General features: G+C 37.9%; 3 protein-coding genes across 3 annotated transcripts; all 3 read right to left on the reverse strand.

The window, feature by feature from the left end:
* Positions 2,219 to 4,094, reverse strand: LOC18783822 (shikimate O-hydroxycinnamoyltransferase). Its single transcript, XM_007217168.2, has 2 exons — positions 3,644 to 4,094; positions 2,219 to 3,402 (listed from the first exon to the last, which is right to left on the reverse strand). Exons 1-2 carry the CDS (start codon positions 4,049 to 4,051, stop codon positions 2,428 to 2,430), a joined length of 1,383 nt encoding a protein of 460 aa, XP_007217230.1. The 5' UTR covers positions 4,052 to 4,094; the 3' UTR covers positions 2,219 to 2,427.
* On the reverse strand, positions 12,886 to 14,388 carry LOC18783866. Its single transcript, XM_007216352.2, has 3 exons — positions 13,726 to 14,388; positions 13,600 to 13,644; positions 12,886 to 13,158 (listed from the first exon to the last, which is right to left on the reverse strand). The coding sequence occupies exons 1-3, from the start codon at positions 14,181 to 14,183 to the stop codon at positions 13,101 to 13,103; spliced, it is 561 nt and encodes a 186-aa protein (XP_007216414.2). The 5' UTR covers positions 14,184 to 14,388; the 3' UTR covers positions 12,886 to 13,100.
* On the reverse strand, positions 14,857 to 19,410 carry LOC18783061. The gene is made up of 13 exons (XM_020560270.1): positions 18,657 to 19,410; positions 18,326 to 18,538; positions 17,952 to 18,156; positions 17,766 to 17,841; positions 17,507 to 17,642; positions 17,321 to 17,425; positions 16,959 to 17,039; positions 16,125 to 16,214; positions 15,913 to 15,978; positions 15,678 to 15,734; positions 15,451 to 15,528; positions 15,328 to 15,375; positions 14,857 to 15,212 (listed from the first exon to the last, which is right to left on the reverse strand). The coding sequence occupies exons 1-13, from the start codon at positions 19,284 to 19,286 to the stop codon at positions 15,141 to 15,143; spliced, it is 1,857 nt and encodes a 618-aa protein (XP_020415859.1). The 5' UTR covers positions 19,287 to 19,410; the 3' UTR covers positions 14,857 to 15,140.

Raw genomic sequence — 19,757 nt, forward strand, 5'->3', positions numbered from 1 at the left:
GTCATAATGGTAAATCTGTAAAAGTGTTTTATGAAAAACTCCATGCGATATGACAGGAGATTAATTGTCTGCATCCAAATGAACTTAGTTGTTCTATTGATGTGGCTCGTTAGAAAGAGATTGAAGTCGATCGAGTTTGTGATTTTCTTGGAGGACTTGATGTGAAACCCTGTATTTTTAATATATAATTATCTTGGTTAAATATATAAATATATATATATATTGTTTTATATACTGCTCTAATAAATATTAATATCATCATATTACATATATACTTATCCTATTATATATATGTATTTGTTTTAAAATAGATCTTGTTAATACGTGTCAAAGTACAAAACCTATTGAGTATCAAGGCTATCAACTCACCAAGAAGATAAGAATAGGATTAGAGGGATTGGAAGAGTCACAAAAACATTCTTCCTTATCTGCAACTACATTGATAACTATTACTTGGACAGTAAGTTTGTATCAACCGCCGATAAACCATTCAATAGGAAATCACGTCCTGCCGACTTGGTACTTGTATAAATAGGATGTTTCCTTTGGTTTTGAAAGCATTTAACATTGCATGAAATTTTTGGAAGAGATATAGGACTTGGCTTGTATTTTCTTAACTTGGAGAAATGCTTTGGAATCGAGGTAGGGATTTCTTGGGAGCCTTTATGGGGATTGATCTAATTAAATTTTGTGAGCACTATATTATGCGTGATATGATTATATGTTATTGGTGATGGCTGGAATTCTTGGGTTGATAAAGAAAGTATGGAAAAGAGGGTAATGGGAAGGATCTTTTGTGTAGTTGAGTCTAACTCTTGGCATGTACCAGGTTTCAGGGATCCCACAGTACACATGATTTTTATTGGGTGATTCGGGACTGGTGAAAGGGAGTTAGACAAGATGACTAACAAAAGGGGAATTACGGGATAGTTGAAATGGGTGTTAGTTCATATAAATGGGCATTCGGGACCAAGTGGTATAAGCATGGTATGGGACGTGCAGGTCTGCTTGTCCAGTTATATGAATTAACGGGATTATATTTGAAGAGCATTCATGCATTATTATTATTATTATTATTATTATTATTATTATTATTATTATTATTATTATTATTAATGTGATATTTGGTTGTGTGATTGCATGTCACTTAATTTAGTTATATCAATCTACTGTGGTAAGGTCTCATGTCCCTACTAAGCTGTGGTTGCTCATCCCTCACCCTATTTAATTTTTCAGATGAATTAGTGGGCAAGACAATGACTAAACCAGTTGAGGTTGAATTAGATGAGAGTAATAGAGTTGTATTTATTTATTGTAAAGTTGTAAGATTTTGGGAGCTATTTTTATAAAAGAAGTTTATTTTAAACCCATTGTTTCGACTTCTGTATCTTTTTATTTTAGTTTTTTTTATTTTCTCACGTGCCGGGCGTGGGGTTTTCACCTACCCCTAAGTCTGGGGCGTGACACTTAATCCGTAGTATAATGGTGTCTGTGGCAGAATTCTTGCTCTCAATCCTGTCTCGCCTCTTCTAGAAGCTTATGTCATGGTTATGGAGGAAAACACTCGTCAGTCTACTATGCTCGGGGGAGGTGCGATGGCCCTAAAAATGGATCATGCTTGTAACTGACCGATCACTCGTCCTGATACGACCGGTCGCCCGTCATCTCACAAGCCCGCATCTTCCAATGGTTCTTGTCCTTTTGAAGGTCATCGTAAGTGTCGTCATTGCAATGGTGATCATTAATCTGAAAAGTGTTTTCAAGAGCATGGTTACCCTAATTAGTTTGCTGACTACAAAACTCGTATGTATAGTCCCAAGGCCGCTTGCACTATGACCCAAGACAAGGCCAATCCTCAGGCCCCGTCTGCAAAATTTGTGTTCTTCTGAGACTATGCCAGGTATGGACTCCAATACTCGGATAATTGACACTGATGCTTCTGATCATATGACTTGTGATATTAATCTGTTTGATGAGTTGTCTCGTACCCTTCATGACCCCTATATTATTAGTGCTAATGGTTTACCTTCCCACGTTTCCGGTTAAAGTACCATCCACCTTACCCTTTCTTTACCCTTATCTCATGCACTCTTGGTTCCAAATATTTGTTACAATTTATTATCTATTGGTCATTTGCTTGACACATTTAATGCGTCTACTACTTTCTATCATACCCATTTCTCTTTTTAAAATCTTAAAACTCACGAGATGATTGGAGTTAGTAAATAAATAGGGAGGTTGTATTACATAACGTTACCAGCTGCAGCAGTTCGTGATTGTATTGCTAATAAAGTTCATATGCATGCATGCTTTTGATACAAACAAGACATACATATATATATATATATATATATATACATATGGTTACAACAATCATGCTATTATTAAAGATAATGGCATAGTTCATGGAAGTGGTAACACTAATATTCAAATTTGACTAAGATAATCAAAGGTCAAGCGTCTAAACACGTGAGCAGCCGCCTTCTCTATCAACTCCAACTGCCCTTTGAAGATGTGCATGTACACAATCCAGTCACCTTTCCTAGCCGGACTCGGCATTGGCATCACATACCCGGCATTGCCGCCCCACGGGAAATGGTACGACCCGAAAACCGGCAGTCCCCACCCGAAATCCACCTCCGAAACAGGAAATCTTTGCCCCGATGACACGACAAAAGCGGGCCCCTCTTCACTCCCACTGCAGTATATCTTGGCCAAGGCTGGCACCGGTTTATGAACCTCAACCCAATCTATTAACCCCAAAAAATGCTCCTTTGTTACAGCACATTTCAAAAAATCATGGACTTCATCAGCTACCCAATTCAACGACTTTTCAACTAGGTCTTCCACTTTTTCCCCACCAAATGGAATGGATAGCACATTTCCAAAGTATGTAGCCATATGTGAAGCTTGGTGACTTCGGTAATTTCCTCGCTCACTTAATCTTGTACGTCCATCAACAACAATGCCCATTTTGCATAATTTTTTGGCACAACCAATTTTAGTGTCAGATTTAGCCACCATCTTCCACAAGAATGCACAAAACGACTCGAGCTTGGTCCTTTTGAACCCATTGGAGCTTGCAAGGGCTTGCAGATTATCAAGTTGCTCTGCTGTGACGTAGTATATGCGACTGATGAGATGGTCTTGGTTAACATCAGTGTCGTTTTTGGGAGGTGGCAGAGCTGTGATGGGCACGTACATGTCGTTTAGGGAGGGATCAATGTGACCAGGACGACGAGGGTTGAGCAAAGAACGACGAAAAGTTGGTAGCAGAGAGAGTGATTTCGACTGAGCCATCTCAGCCCATGAGACCAGAAACATGTTGGTCGAGTAGGCATCTGCTATGCGATGATCAAACGAGCATGCCACCACCATTCCTCCACACTTGAGCTCAGTTGCCTGCAATTCATTTTGTTTCCATAGTGTTAGGATATTTTGTTATAACGTAAATATGATTTTAACTAAGGTTTTGTGTTTGCAATTAATGAGTCAAGTTTTTCTGTTTAAGGTTCTGTGTTTGCAATTAATGAGTCAAGTTTTTCTCGTGGCATTCGATATAACTAAGTCAAGTTCTAGCTGGTCCAGATTTTATCTATGTCGACATAACATGACCTATCTAGAGAGACAGTCTGACAGATACCTGGACAGCCAACACCCCATGCTTCTTCTTGGGAACCAATTTGCCCTCTATGCTCTCATCAGGGTCATAAAGGTTAAGGTCCTTAAGCTCAACATCTGCAAAGGCTTCGAAAAAATCGACACCACGGTTGTTGCACAAGATCGCAGGCTCCCCAACAGAGTTTTGCACCACCTCACCAGAGAAGGCATAGAAAGTGACCAAAGCTTGGGCCATGGCCTTTCTCAGAACCCCAACCATAGACCAGAAGCTCATGCTCTGCTCATTTTTGTAGCAGAAAAACACCCCCACGTCCACAGGAGGCAGAAGCAAGTCAAGGTTGGAGAGTGGCAGCCAATGCTCTTGCAATGGCAAGGCAGCAGCCACCACTTCCTGCTTGCTCATGGTCACCTTGAACTCTCCTCCCTCCATGTTTGATTATTTGATTGCTATATGGTCTGATATTTTTGTGAGCAAAAGACGGGAAGAAAGGGAGGCAATTTATAAGCAGCCAATAGGCTCAAGACGTTTAAAACGAGAATTTTCTAGCAAGACTAGCTAGCCAACTACCCTCCTATTGGGATAAAAAGACAATAAAAGCCCTCAAAACCTGGGAGATGTTTTGGTATTGTTCGGCGGAAAATGGTTCCAAGTTTGGTAGGTTTTTTTTAAAAATAGTACAAGCAATGGTCCAAATTATAAGAATAGGCTTTTTGTGAGAGTTTTTCATATCTCCTATATGAGAATATTATATTTATTATTATAGTTTGATTTTTCAAGCTTTTATTTATTTATTATTTTTGATTATTTTGAGTTTGTAATGTTCGTTGGGATGTTTATGCAAGAATTTCTTCGATCATACATGATCGTTAATGGAAGCATATACCAGATTATCTTAATTTTAATATTAAATCTCTTTATTATTATAATGACCTTTTATAACTAATTTGTATTGATTGTGACTAATAACTTTTTTAATTAAATTATAAATACAATCTTAGAATTTCTCAACAATAAAAACTATAAAAAGAGAGTAAAAAACATTGACAAAGTATTTGATGTTATAAAATAACCTGGAATATGTGCGGATATTGAGCTGCACATAAAGTAGATGAGACACAGTATTTAACGAGGTTCGGCTATGCCTACGTCCTCGGAGAGCAGCAGTAGTAACTTTTCCACTATGTAAAATAATAGGGCTACAACTTTAGTGTTTACAATATGTGTGGCTCACTGAATTTTCTCTCTAGGATAATTTCTCTCTACTCTCTCTTTCCTCTTTCTTCCTTCTCTTCCTCTTGTCTCTTTCCTTTTCTCTCTTTCCTCTTTCCTCTTTCCTCTTTTCTCTTTCCCTTCTTTCTTTCCTCTTCTCTCTTTCCTCTTCTTTGTTTCTTTCCTCTTCTTTTTCCGTTTCTCCCTTTCTCTTCTTTTCTTCTTTTCCCTTCTTTCTTTCCTCTTTTCTCTTCTCTTCTCTTTTCCCTTCTTTCTTTCCTCTTTTCTCTTCTCTCTTTCCTTTCTCTTGGTCACACGGCAAAGGCAAGATAATGCCTTATTTATAGGCAGAGAAAATGATGCCCGTAAGTGTGCATGTGATAAGCTTCCAAAATATTTTGCTTAATTTCTTTGTGGGCCCCATACATGTGGGCTCCACATGTTTATTCTTTACAACATTTGAGTTATTCTTGCCTGCATTGATGGTGAGTACAAGCCTGCCACTTTTTATGGACTATTAGAACAAAGTCAATGTGCCGTCGATTCTTGCTTTAACAAATTAGGCCTCGAGGACTGTGGCGTGGTGATTTTATCCCGGTCCAGTGCCACTCAAATGTGTGCCTCCTGTGTCGATTCTTGCTTTAAGAAACAAAGCCCATTTTTCCACGGTTCTACAACCGACCATAAAAAAGGTACTAAATTTTGCTATTAAAAAAAAAGACAGTGAGCTCACCTACGTACTACCTACCAGATTGGACTCCTTCCAATAAATTGTCCAATCTGGCAGTTCTGCAACCGACCATAAAAAGGGTACTAAATTGTGCCTCGTGTGGTAGGTTCTTCAATTGTGAAACAAATTGGTTCATATAATCAGGGCCGGTCTTGAGATTTTGAAGGTCCTGTGCAAACTTTAAATTGGGGTCTCACATAAGCTAACACAAACTTACACCATTATGTAATGCCATACAATAAATGTTTTTTTTTCTTCAAGTGATCAAAGTACCCCTACTCCCAAGGACAAAATTGAAATTTCACAAAAGAATTAAATTGGATTAAATCGATTACATTGGGTTAGAGATGTGGTCGGGTATTTATTATTTCGGTTTGTGGTTGTGAAAGTAGATGAGATATTGAATGTTGGTGTTGACATTGGACAAGCCTTTAACATAAGCAGGTTTTGAAGTCGAGTCCTGAATAGAAGTTGAGGCCCTACAAACCAACACAACTAGAAACGTCTTTGTGTCAACAATTTGCTCACTCTGTATATATATAACATTTGTTATACATATAGAGTGCTGCTATTTCCACCCACCTGTCCTATTTTCTCACCCACTATGTAAATTTGAAAAATTAAAATCCTACTTTTTCACCCACCATTATTCCTAAAATACCCTTTAATTATTAATTCGACCAAACACCATCAACTCCAAGTTAAAAACATAAAAATTTTAACCCAAAAAAAAATATATATATTTCTTCATCTTCTTCATGTGTTTTCAACATCACGACCTTACCCTACCATATTAATATTCTCATCAACCCCTTAGCAGTATTGGTGGCTTCACGACCGCGACACCACCACCACAACAACATACAACCAACAAGACTACAATGGATTTTTAATTGAAGTGATGTTATATGGAATAAGGACCCGTATGTGGGTTAATTAGACTAAAAAATCTTTAAAATGGAATAAAATTAAAGGACAATTTGGCCTCTATTATCAACACCTACCAACCCTGACACAATATTAAAGGTGGAGTTGAGAATTATGTGACATAATGGGATAATTAACATTGTGAGAAATTTAAACCCCTCAACAAGAAAATGTAGCTTAGGTAAGTTGATCAGGGCAGTGAACTCACATTCTTGAGTTCCTCTTCATGCAAATTAAATTAATTTAAAATAGTTTAGATTATCGCTTGTAATTCAGAAAAAGAAACCCCTTAACTAACTAGAGATATAACCAATATTATACCAGATGTTACTTATACTAATTTGTGATACAAGCAAAATCAATGCATAAAATTAGGTAAATTAGTATAGTAAAGGGATGATATTAGTATTATTATTATTATTAGGTATATTAGAGGATAATGTTGCATAATTTGGTTTTTATGTAATAATCAATGCCGATATTTGGCATTCCTGCATTGTGTGCTTTTATTAACAAGAATGTGTCTATTTTTGCATAGTTTTTACAACCAAGAAAACTCTAACAAACAAAAGACTAATCATATGTTTATAGTGATAAAATAGGATCAAACAACAAAGTATACATGTACTTAACACGAGCGGTGCTAAAATTAGTCCCCCACAATACATCGAAGGTTAGAATTCTCCCATTCCAGTACAACAAAGTAGGGAGGGATTAGCAAAGGACCCACTAGTGTAGTGGTTTGGAGTATTTACTCCCTCAGGCAAGGTCTTGGGTTCGAGTCCCAGCATCCGTGTTTGGTGTGTGAGTTTAATATGCCATTGCCCCTTTCAATAGGAAAGGTCCTTTAAAAAATAAAAAATAAAATAAAAACTAAGGACGGATCTACACTTGGGCTAGAGTGGGCTCTAGCCCATTCCTACTTTAGTAAAGAGGCTTAAGGGTGTAGTCTAACTTAGGTATTTTAGAAACCAGCCTACCCCTCTATACATAAGTCAACCTATTACTATGTATAAAAAGAAGGCTACCCACTTAGCCATCTTTACACACAAGGAGTGGATAAGGAATTCACTAAGCCCAAAAAAACCAATGAAAATAATAGAACAAAAGCCTCCAACCATCTGACCCAAAAAAAACAAGTGTCCAACCAGGAAGCAAGCCAAGCCAAACTTAAAAAAAAAAGCCTAAAAGCCTAAAAGCACGAGAGAACCAAAAAAGAAGTGACTCTCTTCCTCTCCAAAATTGTATCAACATATTTTCAGCGGGTTCTTCAATCTTAGTAAGTTTGTCTCTTTATTTTTATTTTAGTTTAAAGTTTAATTGTTATTGTTAAGGTTTATGATTTAGGATTTCTTTGTTAAATACTGAGTTGCACTACGTGCGTGATAGAAAATTATTTTTGAAAAATTGTAAGTCACACTACACGCATGATGAAAAAAAAAGTCTCCCGCACTCGCGGTAAGGGTGGACTAAATTTTTTTCTTGAAGCAACCCCTAGTAAAATTCTTGAATCAGCCCTTGCAACTAAACCTATCATTCTTCTACCTACAAATACCACTCTAAAGTCAGAAGAGAGAGAATCAATCAAGAACGGACCAAGGCATGGGCAATTTGGATCTGCCAACAAAAGCTAATTGGGCGGGCAGTTCTGCCCAGACTAACCAAGGCAAGAAATTTGGCCCAACATATCTGGGCATAAATTCATGCAAATAAACTCTTTAGGCTCTTGACCAAAATAATAATAATAATAAGGGAGATTCACTATTATACCAAATATAGGAGCCCAAATTATAAAAAAAAACTCTATATGAAATGGACTTTAGAAATACATCCAAAACCCATTTACAATATAACAAAAAGGCTTTTAACTTTTTTTAAATTACAAAACTGCCATTAATTTCTTAAAACAAACTCAACCCCAAAATCTCTTTAAAAAAAATCCAAAACACTCAATAGGCCATCAAAGTAATTTAATAATCAAAATTAAATTTAATAGGGCTAGCTGTCATTTTTTGGGTTTGTTTATAGAAATTAAATGGTGTAGGGTTTATTTATAGTTTTAGTGCTAAGAATGGGTATATGACTAAATATTATCTGAGGAAGAAGAAGGATATAGAAACAGAGAGAAATTGCAAATCTTGATTTCTGTATTGCTTAATCTGTTTTAAGCTCCAGCACTGTTACACTTTATACATGTTAAGTAAGGCTTAACTGTGTAACCAATCAAGCTGTCTAACTAACTCTACTAACAACTCACGTGCCTTGCACACCTGACTTACTAACTGTTTAATATCAATAGTTAATATTTTCCCTACCCTATTACATTTCCTAATCGAAGATGATTACAATGTTGTGAAAATGTAGGACTATGTAATCCCTTTGTGAATACATCTGCCACTTGCTCTTCTATAGGAAAATACTGTACAAGTAAGTCTTTCTTCTGAACTTTCCCTCTCACAAAATGATAGTCATTGTCCAGATGTTTGATCCTGGAATGGTAGACAGGATTAGAGTTAAGTGCTAGGGCAAATAGATTGTCACAATACACCACAGGAGGATTAGGTAGAAAGAATTTCACATGTTACAGCACTTGTCTGATCTAGGCAATATCTGAAACAGTATTTGCCAAGGCTCTATACTCTGTCTTTGTTGAGCTTCTGGAGACTGATCCTTGCTTTTTGAACTGCCAAGAGATGGGATTATTTCCTAAAAACACTATAAAACATGTTGTAGATCTCCTAGTATTGATGTCTCTAGCCCAGTCGGCATCACTATATGCTGACAGCTGCCAAGGATCACTTACTATAGGACTGGTACTAGTAAAATTAATCCCAAAGTTCAGAGTACCTTGAACATACCTTAAGATTCTTTTAACTAGCAACCAATGAACATCAGTAGGACTATTCATCTAGTGACACACTGTGTTTAATGCATAAGCCAAGTCAGGTCTTGTTAATGTCAAATATTGTAAAGCCCCAACGACACTCCAAACAACCCCTTCATTTTAAAAGAATAAATAGGTTTTTTTTTTTAAAAAAAAAAAAGGGGGTTCAAAGGGTATATTATAATTTATTTTCTTGATTTCAAAACACAACCCCTTCATTGATTTTAAGTGACATTTTGTTCTAATTACAATCACCATCAAAGCTCATAACCTCTCAACAAATCCAAGAAAAAGTAAAAAGAAAAAGAGAAAAAGTCTTAAGTAAATTTAGATGAATACACTGGCATTTGTACCATCTTAGTCGTTGATTTTGAGTGTCGCCACCATTAAAAGTATAGAAGATGATCAGTTGAAATGGTACAAATAGATTTATATCAACTCATGATGTTGCGAGTATTTGAATATATGACTACTTAAACCATTCATACATGATAAAATTCAATTACACTAGTATGTACATTTCTATGTATAGGGTGTTGATTTTTCTACTCCCCTTTTATCCACTTACACTGCCTTTTGTTTTTTTAATACTTTTTACTATAACATATAAGGGAGTGTAAGAGGACAAAAGTGAAGTGGGAACATACAATTTCCAATAAAGGGTGTGTAAATGGACAAAAGAAGAGTGAGAAAATCAGTTCCCTATATTTAAAGAGTAATTTCATTTAAATGATGACAGATGGTGGATGAGGCAAAACAGGAAGCTGATGACAATGGAGGGGGAAAAGATGATAGAAAGGGCGAAAGAGATGAAGGAGAAGGGCAAAGTAGTGGAATTGAAAGGTCCCCTATGTAATGACCCAAACCTAAAAATTATATTTAATTAGTAATTTATTATGCGGAAAGACAATTTTGCCCTTTGACTAAATTATGAACTAAAAGTTTACTTTTTGACCGAAAAGGAATTTGACAATTCCACATATACCGTTGCGTGGAGCACGACGACACGAGTTCATAGACACGAAGTGAGCTCGAATCGGAGTTTTAACGAAGAAAATACGATTAAAATATCATGAGGGGCAAAATGGTAAATTGGAAAATCAGAATTTTTATAAAACCTCTCTCTCTCTCTCTCTCTCTCTCTCTCTCTCTCGTCGCGCGACCCCTCCTCCAGCCGAGTTTTCTTCTTCCCGCCACCACTACGTCCGGCCACCAATTCCGTCGGCACTGGTCCCAAAAGAACCAGCTCGTCCTCCTCTACATGCCTCAGCCATCAGCCGCCCCACTCCGCCGTTGCCGTCGCCGGAATTTGCAGAAAACCGATCGGTTTTGTCAAAACTTCAAACCGTTCGTTCTCCTTCAATTCTCCTCCAAATTTGTCGAGTAAGGTATGAATTTCTACCTATTTTCCGTGCTCTAGCTAATGGTTGGGTAGGTTTACATTGATTTTCACCGTAGCTAGCTCAGTTAGCAAATTGAAATTCGGCCGACTTTCGGCCTCCGTGTTCGGCCACTTCCGGTCAGTTTTCGGGGTTGGTCCAAGAACAAAAGTGGTTACAAATATGGTGTTATACCTAGGATAGGAGTTTGGGGCCTTGGTTTTGAGATTTTCCTGCGAGGCATTATCGCTTTGGACGAGGGTGGTGCCATGACACTGTGTTCTAATGCGATCCTTAGGTCGTCATGAGCGCATAGGAATTCGCGGATCTCAATTTGGATACCGTTTGAGCCTTGAACGGATTTTCCATATCGTGCGAGTATCGGGTTTGATACTGTTGAGCCGTTGGATTGTAATCAATTTCAGATATGTTGTTCGAGATAATTTTAGAAACGTGTAGGATTCGACGGATCGTGAATCGGAGTCCTGGATACTCCGAAAACGCGAACCCTATGGCTAGGGTTTAGAAATTATGCGATTACACGATCGTGATTAATCCGACCGTCCAATTGACACCAATACCCTCGGAACATGTGTCCTAGATATATTGGACCTTCTAGTGGCATCCGGATCATATTGTGAGGTCATGGACTCGTGGGGTTCCAGATTAACGTTTGGACTTTAGCGCTTTTTGAGTCCCAAGATACCGCTAAACTATCTCACGTGGAAGGAAAGCTGTTATGGCCTAGGGATCACTTTAAATTGATGCACGTACTTTTAGGAGTCGGGGGTAGGATTTTTCATTTAATACTATATTGTATTCATAGAATATTATGGTAATTGAATCAGGCACCCGGGCACCAGTTGACCCTCAGGAGGGACCTTTAAGAGGTCCAGCGAGCTCAGACTATCAGTGAGTGGACTCTTTGTTTTTAATAAATGAATTTAAGCAGTTCAGTTTCAGTTATCAGCTGTTTTATTATGTTAAATATTTTATGTTGCATGCTGCCGAGTGACATTTCCTTTAAAGAATATAGGAACAGATATTCTTGTTCATTATCAGATAAATGGCAGCAGAATTTTAAAGGTTACAGAAAGTTAATTATTCATAAGATTTTCTTCAGAAACTTTATATTTTCTTAAACCACCTGGTACCCAGATATTAAATGTTGCCTTCGGATTATATTTGTTGCCTTTGGTTTAGTCAGCATGCTTGACAGTTGCCCCACGAGTTCCTTAGTACTCGAACTCGTGTGGAGCGAGTAATGCGGATAAAGGTGGACTACGGTTCCCTGAATCCTGCGAGTTGCGGCTCAGATTGACCTCCTGTCACTGAGACCTGCGAGTATGTGTCACCCATGGTGATGCAAGGAATTGACGGATATAAGGAAATTGACGGAAATAAGGGTACATCTAGGTGATAGTTTACACTGTTTTCAAATGTATATAATTATCTACATGCATTGATTTCAGAAATAAAGAAAATAAGCTAGTTTGTATAACTGTTTTTACAGTGGGGTTAGTATGTTCATATGGTATTTTCTAAACTTTGGTTTTTGGGTCCACTCACCCTTTTTATTGTTTGCTCCCCTAGGCAGTAGACGTGCCCAGAAATCCACCACCGGGCCACTTCCCATCTTCCGCGCCTTTCTTTGATGTAGGCTTTGTATTTTGTACAAAGATTCACTCTTTTGTAAATTCTTAGTAGTCGCTCCGATGTTTTGCCCTAGACTGAGCTTTGAACTCTTGGCATGTGTATATATATGTATGCTGGCAGTTGGTTGTATATATATACTTGTTTTGACAGGTGTAAATGTTTTGGTATTGAGCCAGTTACAAGGGAAACTCTGCCGGTTTTTCGGTAGAAGTCAACCTTGTTATTTTTATCATGTTTTGTATAAAAGGGCAAATAGGTCATTTGTGCCCGACATTCGCCAAGTGTCGGACACGCACAGGGTCTAGCTCGGATTCCAAAGTGAAATTTGGATCGGGTCCTATCACCCTATGCCTCTCCCATTTCATCTTTGTTTTCTACATCAGGGCTTTAATTCCACCTCTCTTGGTACAAAGTTCAAGTCTCCTTGTTGTACTGCATAAGCTGAACCCTTTTGTTTTTTTTTTTTGGGCGATGCTTATTTTTTTTTAATTTATGTTTCCATTTAAAATCTCAAAATATATAGCAATGTCACTTTCCAACCTACACATGCAGTTTCATGAGAAGGTTAAATTTACAATATTTGATTTGAGTAAAATGCCTAAACTCTTAAAGCCCCCCCCCAAAGAAATCAAACTGAAGGCTATACAATTTCTGGTTACAAAAAGATCTTTCAAAAAAAAAAAAAAAAATCAATCAAGGCCCATCGTCACCATCCTTAATCAAATTGCAAATATCTGAGCACTCCACCAAACTGCAAGAAATCCAATTTCTCAAAGAATCAGAAACAGAATTGAGAATTCAGAGTTGCAACTCAAGTAAAATATTAATATTATGTCAACAATGCAAGGAAACTATTATGCCAAAATAGAAAGAAAACACAAATAAGAGAAGCTCTGCTTCTCAAGTGACATTTGGGGTAAGAACAAAACTACATATCTGTGGCCATTGGCTTCTCAGAAGAATGATCAAGCAGCATGTTGCATATACAAGGAAAAATTCAATGGTTGTGCATCAACTTGGCTTGTAATGGATTTTTGAATAAATATCTCTATATGTATTGAAGTGATGCTAATGAGAATAGTATTGTTGAGTGCCAAGCATTTAAAGACAGCAAGCAACTGAAGTGAAGGGCATATAAGTCTATAAAAACTTGCTTATGTTTTGTAAGCTGAAAAAAGAGAGGAGCAAGTACCAATATTGACGACTTCTGAATCCTTGCTTGAAAACAACCAGAGGCCTGCAGCATCAAAACACAAAATGGTAACTCAAAATAACGCAAATGCAATGGAAAATGATTATAATATATTTGTATCTATACCTTCTGACATTGAAGGGGCCTTCACCAGGTGAGCCATCACCTCCTCTGATGCAAGTGGTGACACACTTGATAGTGCAAGACTCTGCCTTTCTTGATTTTGGTCTTTGAATTCTTGCCTTCTTGCAATCTGTGGGCAAAGCACACTCACCAGATAGAGTCTGGGGTATGTTGGAGAGAGTCTCGGAATTCTCAGGAGACTCCATTGCTGCTGAAGCTGAAGTTATCACTGCAGCAGCTGCAAGCAAGCCTGCAGTTGCTAAGAGAATGCTTCTGCTTCTGCCGGTGCTGGTGCTGTTGGTGCTGGTGGTGGCTCTGGTGAGATGACAAGTGCTTCTTCTGAATCTGAGGTTGATGTCATTTGCTATATTAATCTTGTTGGTGCTAATGTTGACTTGTCCTCCAAAGGGCTGTGGGATTTTATGGACAAGGGTTGGAGTTTTTGGGCCATAAATTAGCATATTAAGTGCTATGATTCTGAAACCTGTTTTTCTGGTAGGCTCATTTCAGAGGAAGAGAATGTAACTGACTGTTGGAGGAGCGAGGGAGAGAGAGAGCCTTCTCTCTCAGATTTTCCTTATCCCTTCGGTCTCTGTGAGATGGGGCTGTGCCAAGACTCTCATTTCTGTGCTGATCTACGTGTCAACTCTTGTGGCCTCAACAAGATATGTGTTCATGTGAGAAACAAGTAGTGTTTATTAGTACTTGGAATTAGGGTGCTCTTACCGTTTTGATTTTGGGATTAATTACCATTGGAATTTAAATTTAACATATCTTGGACTTAATATAGAAAAAAATTGATAGTGATTTTTGTCACGTGTAGTTTGCAGGTGATTGTAAATTAGTGTCTAATTGTAAAAAAAAATGTGGATATAAAGCCCTTTTTTTTTTTTTTTTTTTTGGGTTGACAATTTGATATTCTATTCGATTGTAAATTAGTGTCCTTATCTATATATTTTATCATTCATTTATAGTTCAGATTCAAAACAAAAAACAAATTAAAATCAATACATATTCTTCTTAATCTTCGTTGGTGTATTCTTTTAAGGTGGAGAAAGTGGTTGACCCACTACTTGCTGGCTGCATGAGAAAACATGAAGTTTTTAACTTTCATTTACCTCAAATCATTCACTGTTTACTTCTATCTTTGTGTCTTGTCACCATTAATCAGAACCTGAGCTTTCTAAGCATGTAATTGTAGTGCTTGTTATTTACACTTTTGACTTGATTCATGACAATGAAAAATTCACACCCATCGGGGCATCGACATACGAATTTTACAGCAAGAAAATGTTCACGAGAGCTATAGAAAGACAATTGCCTGTATCTGGGTTGCGAAGATAAAAAGATATGCTTTATATGCAGCTTTACAAATGTACTCTTATCTTACTAACATACATCATCCATGCTCAGCATGATCAGGTATTCTTCTCTAGAACCGACAGTGCCGGTGTCAGATAGTTATTGGCTTTGTCAGGCAAATGTGCTACCTGCAGAGGGAATAGACGTGAGAATCCAAGTGGTTACAAGTTTACATACACAAAAAGGGACATGTATTTCTTTTTCATATACAGAATCTGATGATTGATTTTTAATGGTCCTTACCAGCTCATAAAGTTCCTTCCCTTGATCGGCAATGTATTCATAGCATACCTAGAAAATTAGAAGACCAGTTTAGCATATGTCAGTTGAAAGTAATATAGTAAAGGCAAATAGATTGTCACCCACATCAAAACTTTTGTTCCTTGCAGTTGAATCATGCAATGCCTTCACACAGATGTCAGCTACATCAGCACAGCTGATCCCCTAATTTAGAAATGGTTGTTGAGGTTAGATGTTCAATGATGTTATATATAAGTCAAAAGATAAATCTCTTTATCGTCTGGTGAAAAGGGATTCAAGAAAATTTCAATTAGTAGCCGTAGCAAGGTTTTTTAAAAGTCAATCATTCTTACCTGAGAAATCCTGTTTCCCTGATCAAATATGAGAGCACGTTGTCCACCTGGTTCTTCCTGTATAAACCAAACTGGTTTCCATCAGATGGAAAGAGAACAAAAAGTGAAAGTACACGGCCCATGCTTTGCAGCAGAAATGATAAATCAGCTGTTAACAGAACCTATGTATATGCGTAATGTCATTTAGCATTACCAAATGATTAGTAAGCCATGAATTTTAGAGTAAGAACTCCACCTTTAGGGGACCAGGACGAATGATTGTGTATCCAAGCCCTGATTTTCGCAATGACTCTTCTCCAGCCTGGAGAAATTTCAACGTTAAATGAATTAGCTATGTTATAAGATCTAAAATAAAAAAAGGCGTCACATCTGGAAAAAATAATAATAATAATAATAATAATAATTTCACACTTAATCAAATGAAAAATAGAAAAAGAAAGAGCTAACCCTCTTGGCTTTAAGAACCTGCTCCCTTCTAGTTGGTTCTATTCCTGATCCCGTACATGAAACTAAAATGAAGTCCGTTTCTTGTCCAGTCTGCAAAACATCCCATTCAAATTTATCTAAGGCCGTGAATATATTTATTCAATCCTATATACACGACACATCATTACGCATGTTCTTTAATATCCATATCTTAACACTAATTAAACTTTTTGTTCCATCTCATTAACCACACTCAATATGCAGTTGCATAATCTTCAAATGGAAAATTCCAGGAAACCGCAGCAAATATAATTTTCAAGCAAGCCAATAATGAAGAAGGCTCCACACATATATGGTCATTGAATGCCAATGTCAGCACACCAGTCATTAATAAAATGACTCGAAAATTTCCTCAAACTTGGACTATCAGAAATGGGTTCATTTGGAAGAACAATCAGTTTTGAAAAGGTATGACTTTTGGTTTACAACGACATTGATCAAGACAATGGCTCTTGTGATGTAAATGTGAAAACCTAGCACCATTAGCAAGAATCTCATTGATAGTCAAGTGACTATAAGTTCTCTGGTACATCCTATCTTGTCACTTTGATATGGCGAAAGACTGAAAGGGTTAAACAATTATTTGGCATTGAGATTTTCAAATGAATAATGCACAACTTTTTAAGTGACTTCATCATATAGAAATTTCCTTTGCAAAAGACATGTATGTGAATCTATTTGGTTATGAGAGAGAGAGAGAGAGAGAGAGTTCTAACACATCAGAACATAACATACCTAGAATTATAGAACATAAACTGACAGCACAATCAGCATAACTCGAATTTAAAGACTTACTGGCAAAGCTTTTACGTATTCCAGAATAAGCTTAAAGCTTCTTGGGTCTTGCTTCACTCCTGTACGTGATTCAACAGCTTTCTGTGCCACAAAAAATAAATAGATTCAGAAAAGACGAGCAGAAAAGCATTTCATCAAATGTTCGAAAAAATAGTTTTAAGTTGCACTGGGGTTTGCGGATTTAGAATAAGTGATTTGGATTAGAATAACAAATGGGAGATTATCCTCCCCAACATTGTAGAAGAAATAGTAATGCAAGTAAAAATCACCTATCCATTTAAATTATGAAACAAGGCAGCAAGGGGCAAACATATGAACCAAATTTGAAACCAACTTCTCTTACGAGCAGAAAATGAACAAACCTGTCTTCTGGGCTCAAAACGTATGGTTAATGTATGTACTAGGAATGGGTCTAATGGTGGATCATCTGGTTTCACGGGGCGGAATGATGAAAATGGTACTCTGACCTGCCAATGACAGATTACGAGAATTAGGGACAGCATACATAGCAACTATACCCAAAAGAAACACAGCGAATAGATACTTACCCTACAGAATCCTGCTTTTGTGCTGAATCTAGAAAAGTATAATTTACTTTGAGATGTATCTGCTAATGGACCAGCTTCAAGAATTAATATATAAGACCTTCCATTCCCACCAACAGAAAGAACTAGACCTTCATACCTGTATATTGGAAATATAGATAATGGAAGCAGATAAGCCATAACAGTTTAGGTAATGGATGTTTCTATACAGAATATACCATAACCAGCTTCTAATAAGCTTGAGAATGCAAATATGGCATACCTGTCAAGAGTACGACCCAAAGGAAGTGAAAGTTTCTTCGACAGGTCAACATACCCTCCCCTGGTGAAAACATATCCTACAATGGAGCAAAGAACAGAGTCAAAACGATTATTAAGGGTTTAGGGTTTAGGGTTTATTAAGCGGTTGTTATTTAGCACCCAAATGCCCATTAGAGCACTTCTTTACCTGAGAAAACAGCATCCCCGGTAAAAGTGAACTCAAACTTAGCATCCATTCCTCCATCATACTTGGAAGAAACCACATCCTGGAAGTAAGTCCCCTGACGAACTTCCCATCCATCAACTGACTCTGGAGACTTGAACTTTGTAATTGTAAGCTTGCTCTTACTACTTTTCCCTGCTCGTAATTGTGCCATTTTGTTGTTGTAGTCCTGCAATGCATAGAGTCATCAGCTTCACCCAAAGCAACTCTCTGAGTGCCAATTCAAATCCACCATGAACCAGTCCATAAGCTCAAACATAGAACCAATCAGATGATTAACCATCACACAAAAGGCTTAATTTTGGTCAAAAAGAGCAATTGGAGGATATGGTTCTGACCTGAAATGATTTGGTGAGGTTGTAGATCCCTCTGTTATCAACCCTGTAGAGGTCTCCGCTGATAGTAGAGCGTGCAGTAGCGCAATAGATAATCTTGTTACAGCCTTGTACGGCGTCGTATAGCGTAGCAGGATCACCCACATCCCCAGTCACAATCTCCACCGATCTCGGCAACATATCCACCACTTCCTGATCAGCCTTCCTCACCAGAGCCTAAGTCACCATCACAAAACCCACCCCATTACACACAACAAAACCCACAAACCCAAAAACCAAATGAACAAAAAAAACAAAGCATCGAGAATCTCAAGACTTGGATAGAAATGAACACCTTAACAGTGTAGCCTCTGAGCATGAGCTTGCGGACCACTATACGTCCAATGCTTGAAGTGGCTCCGACGACCAAAACGGTGGTGTTTTGGGCGCCGGGAATGACGAACTCGCACATGGGTCCTTCCCTGATGAGAAGAGCGTCAAGCGCGTCTCTTTCATCGGCACGACTGGTTCTCGAGATCTGCCCGAGTCCAGAGAACTTGCGCCACACTTCATCAAACAGTTGGCGCGATCTTCGACCGAGCCCAACTGGGTTCACGTCTACCAGGTCCAATCTCCGCTGCTGCTTCTGCTTCTGCTCTTGCTCTTCTTGAATCTTATTACTGGTATCAATTTTCTCGTTACCAGAAGAAGAAGCAGACGGAGGAGGATCAATGGTTTTGTTCTTGGTTTTGGTTTTACTGCTGCTGCCGCCATTGTTGCTTTCAGAGGGAGCTCCAGAGGCCCTGGGAATTAGTAAGGAGCGGTTTCTGGTGGTGATTGTCAGATTCTGGGAGTTGGGTTTTGGGACTGGGAGAGAAATGGGTCTCCAACATCTTTGGCCGCCCCATTGGTACATGATATAGGTGTTACTGCTGGTGCTGCTGTTGCTCAAGCTCGAGCTAATAACGGCTTTAGCGACGGTCATGATGGTTTTAGCGCCGACAAGGCAAGCGCAAGGAACAAGCCGTTTATGAATATTCAGTACAAGGTTTTTGCCCTTAATGTTTTTTTTTTTTCTATTTTGGAATTGGATAATTAGGTATTCTAAGTTGGTATAAAAAATAAAAATAAAACATATAAATAGTTGTAAAAAGGGAGAATGAATGGTTGGTGTTTTGAGTTTGATGACATATCAAAATCTGAGAGACAAGGATGGAATTTGCAGCACACACCACATCCACAAGACATAATTTGAGGTTTGAAAGTCATGAGACAAAAAAGGACACGTAGAGGTCCAATTTTCCTTTCATTTGTTGGCAGGCAGGCATATGCAGCCAGCCAACGGTTGGGTTGTGTACTTGGTTTGGCTTTGGGTTAAGTGGAAAGAAACAAGCCTTCAAAACCAATGCAATTTCGTTTGCTTTGTCAACAGTGACTTGTTTAAACACTATCAGAG

This window comes from Prunus persica, chromosome G3 (assembly GCF_000346465.2).
Source record: "Prunus persica cultivar Lovell chromosome G3, Prunus_persica_NCBIv2, whole genome shotgun sequence".
Lineage (NCBI taxonomy): Eukaryota > Viridiplantae > Streptophyta > Magnoliopsida > Rosales > Rosaceae > Prunus > Prunus persica.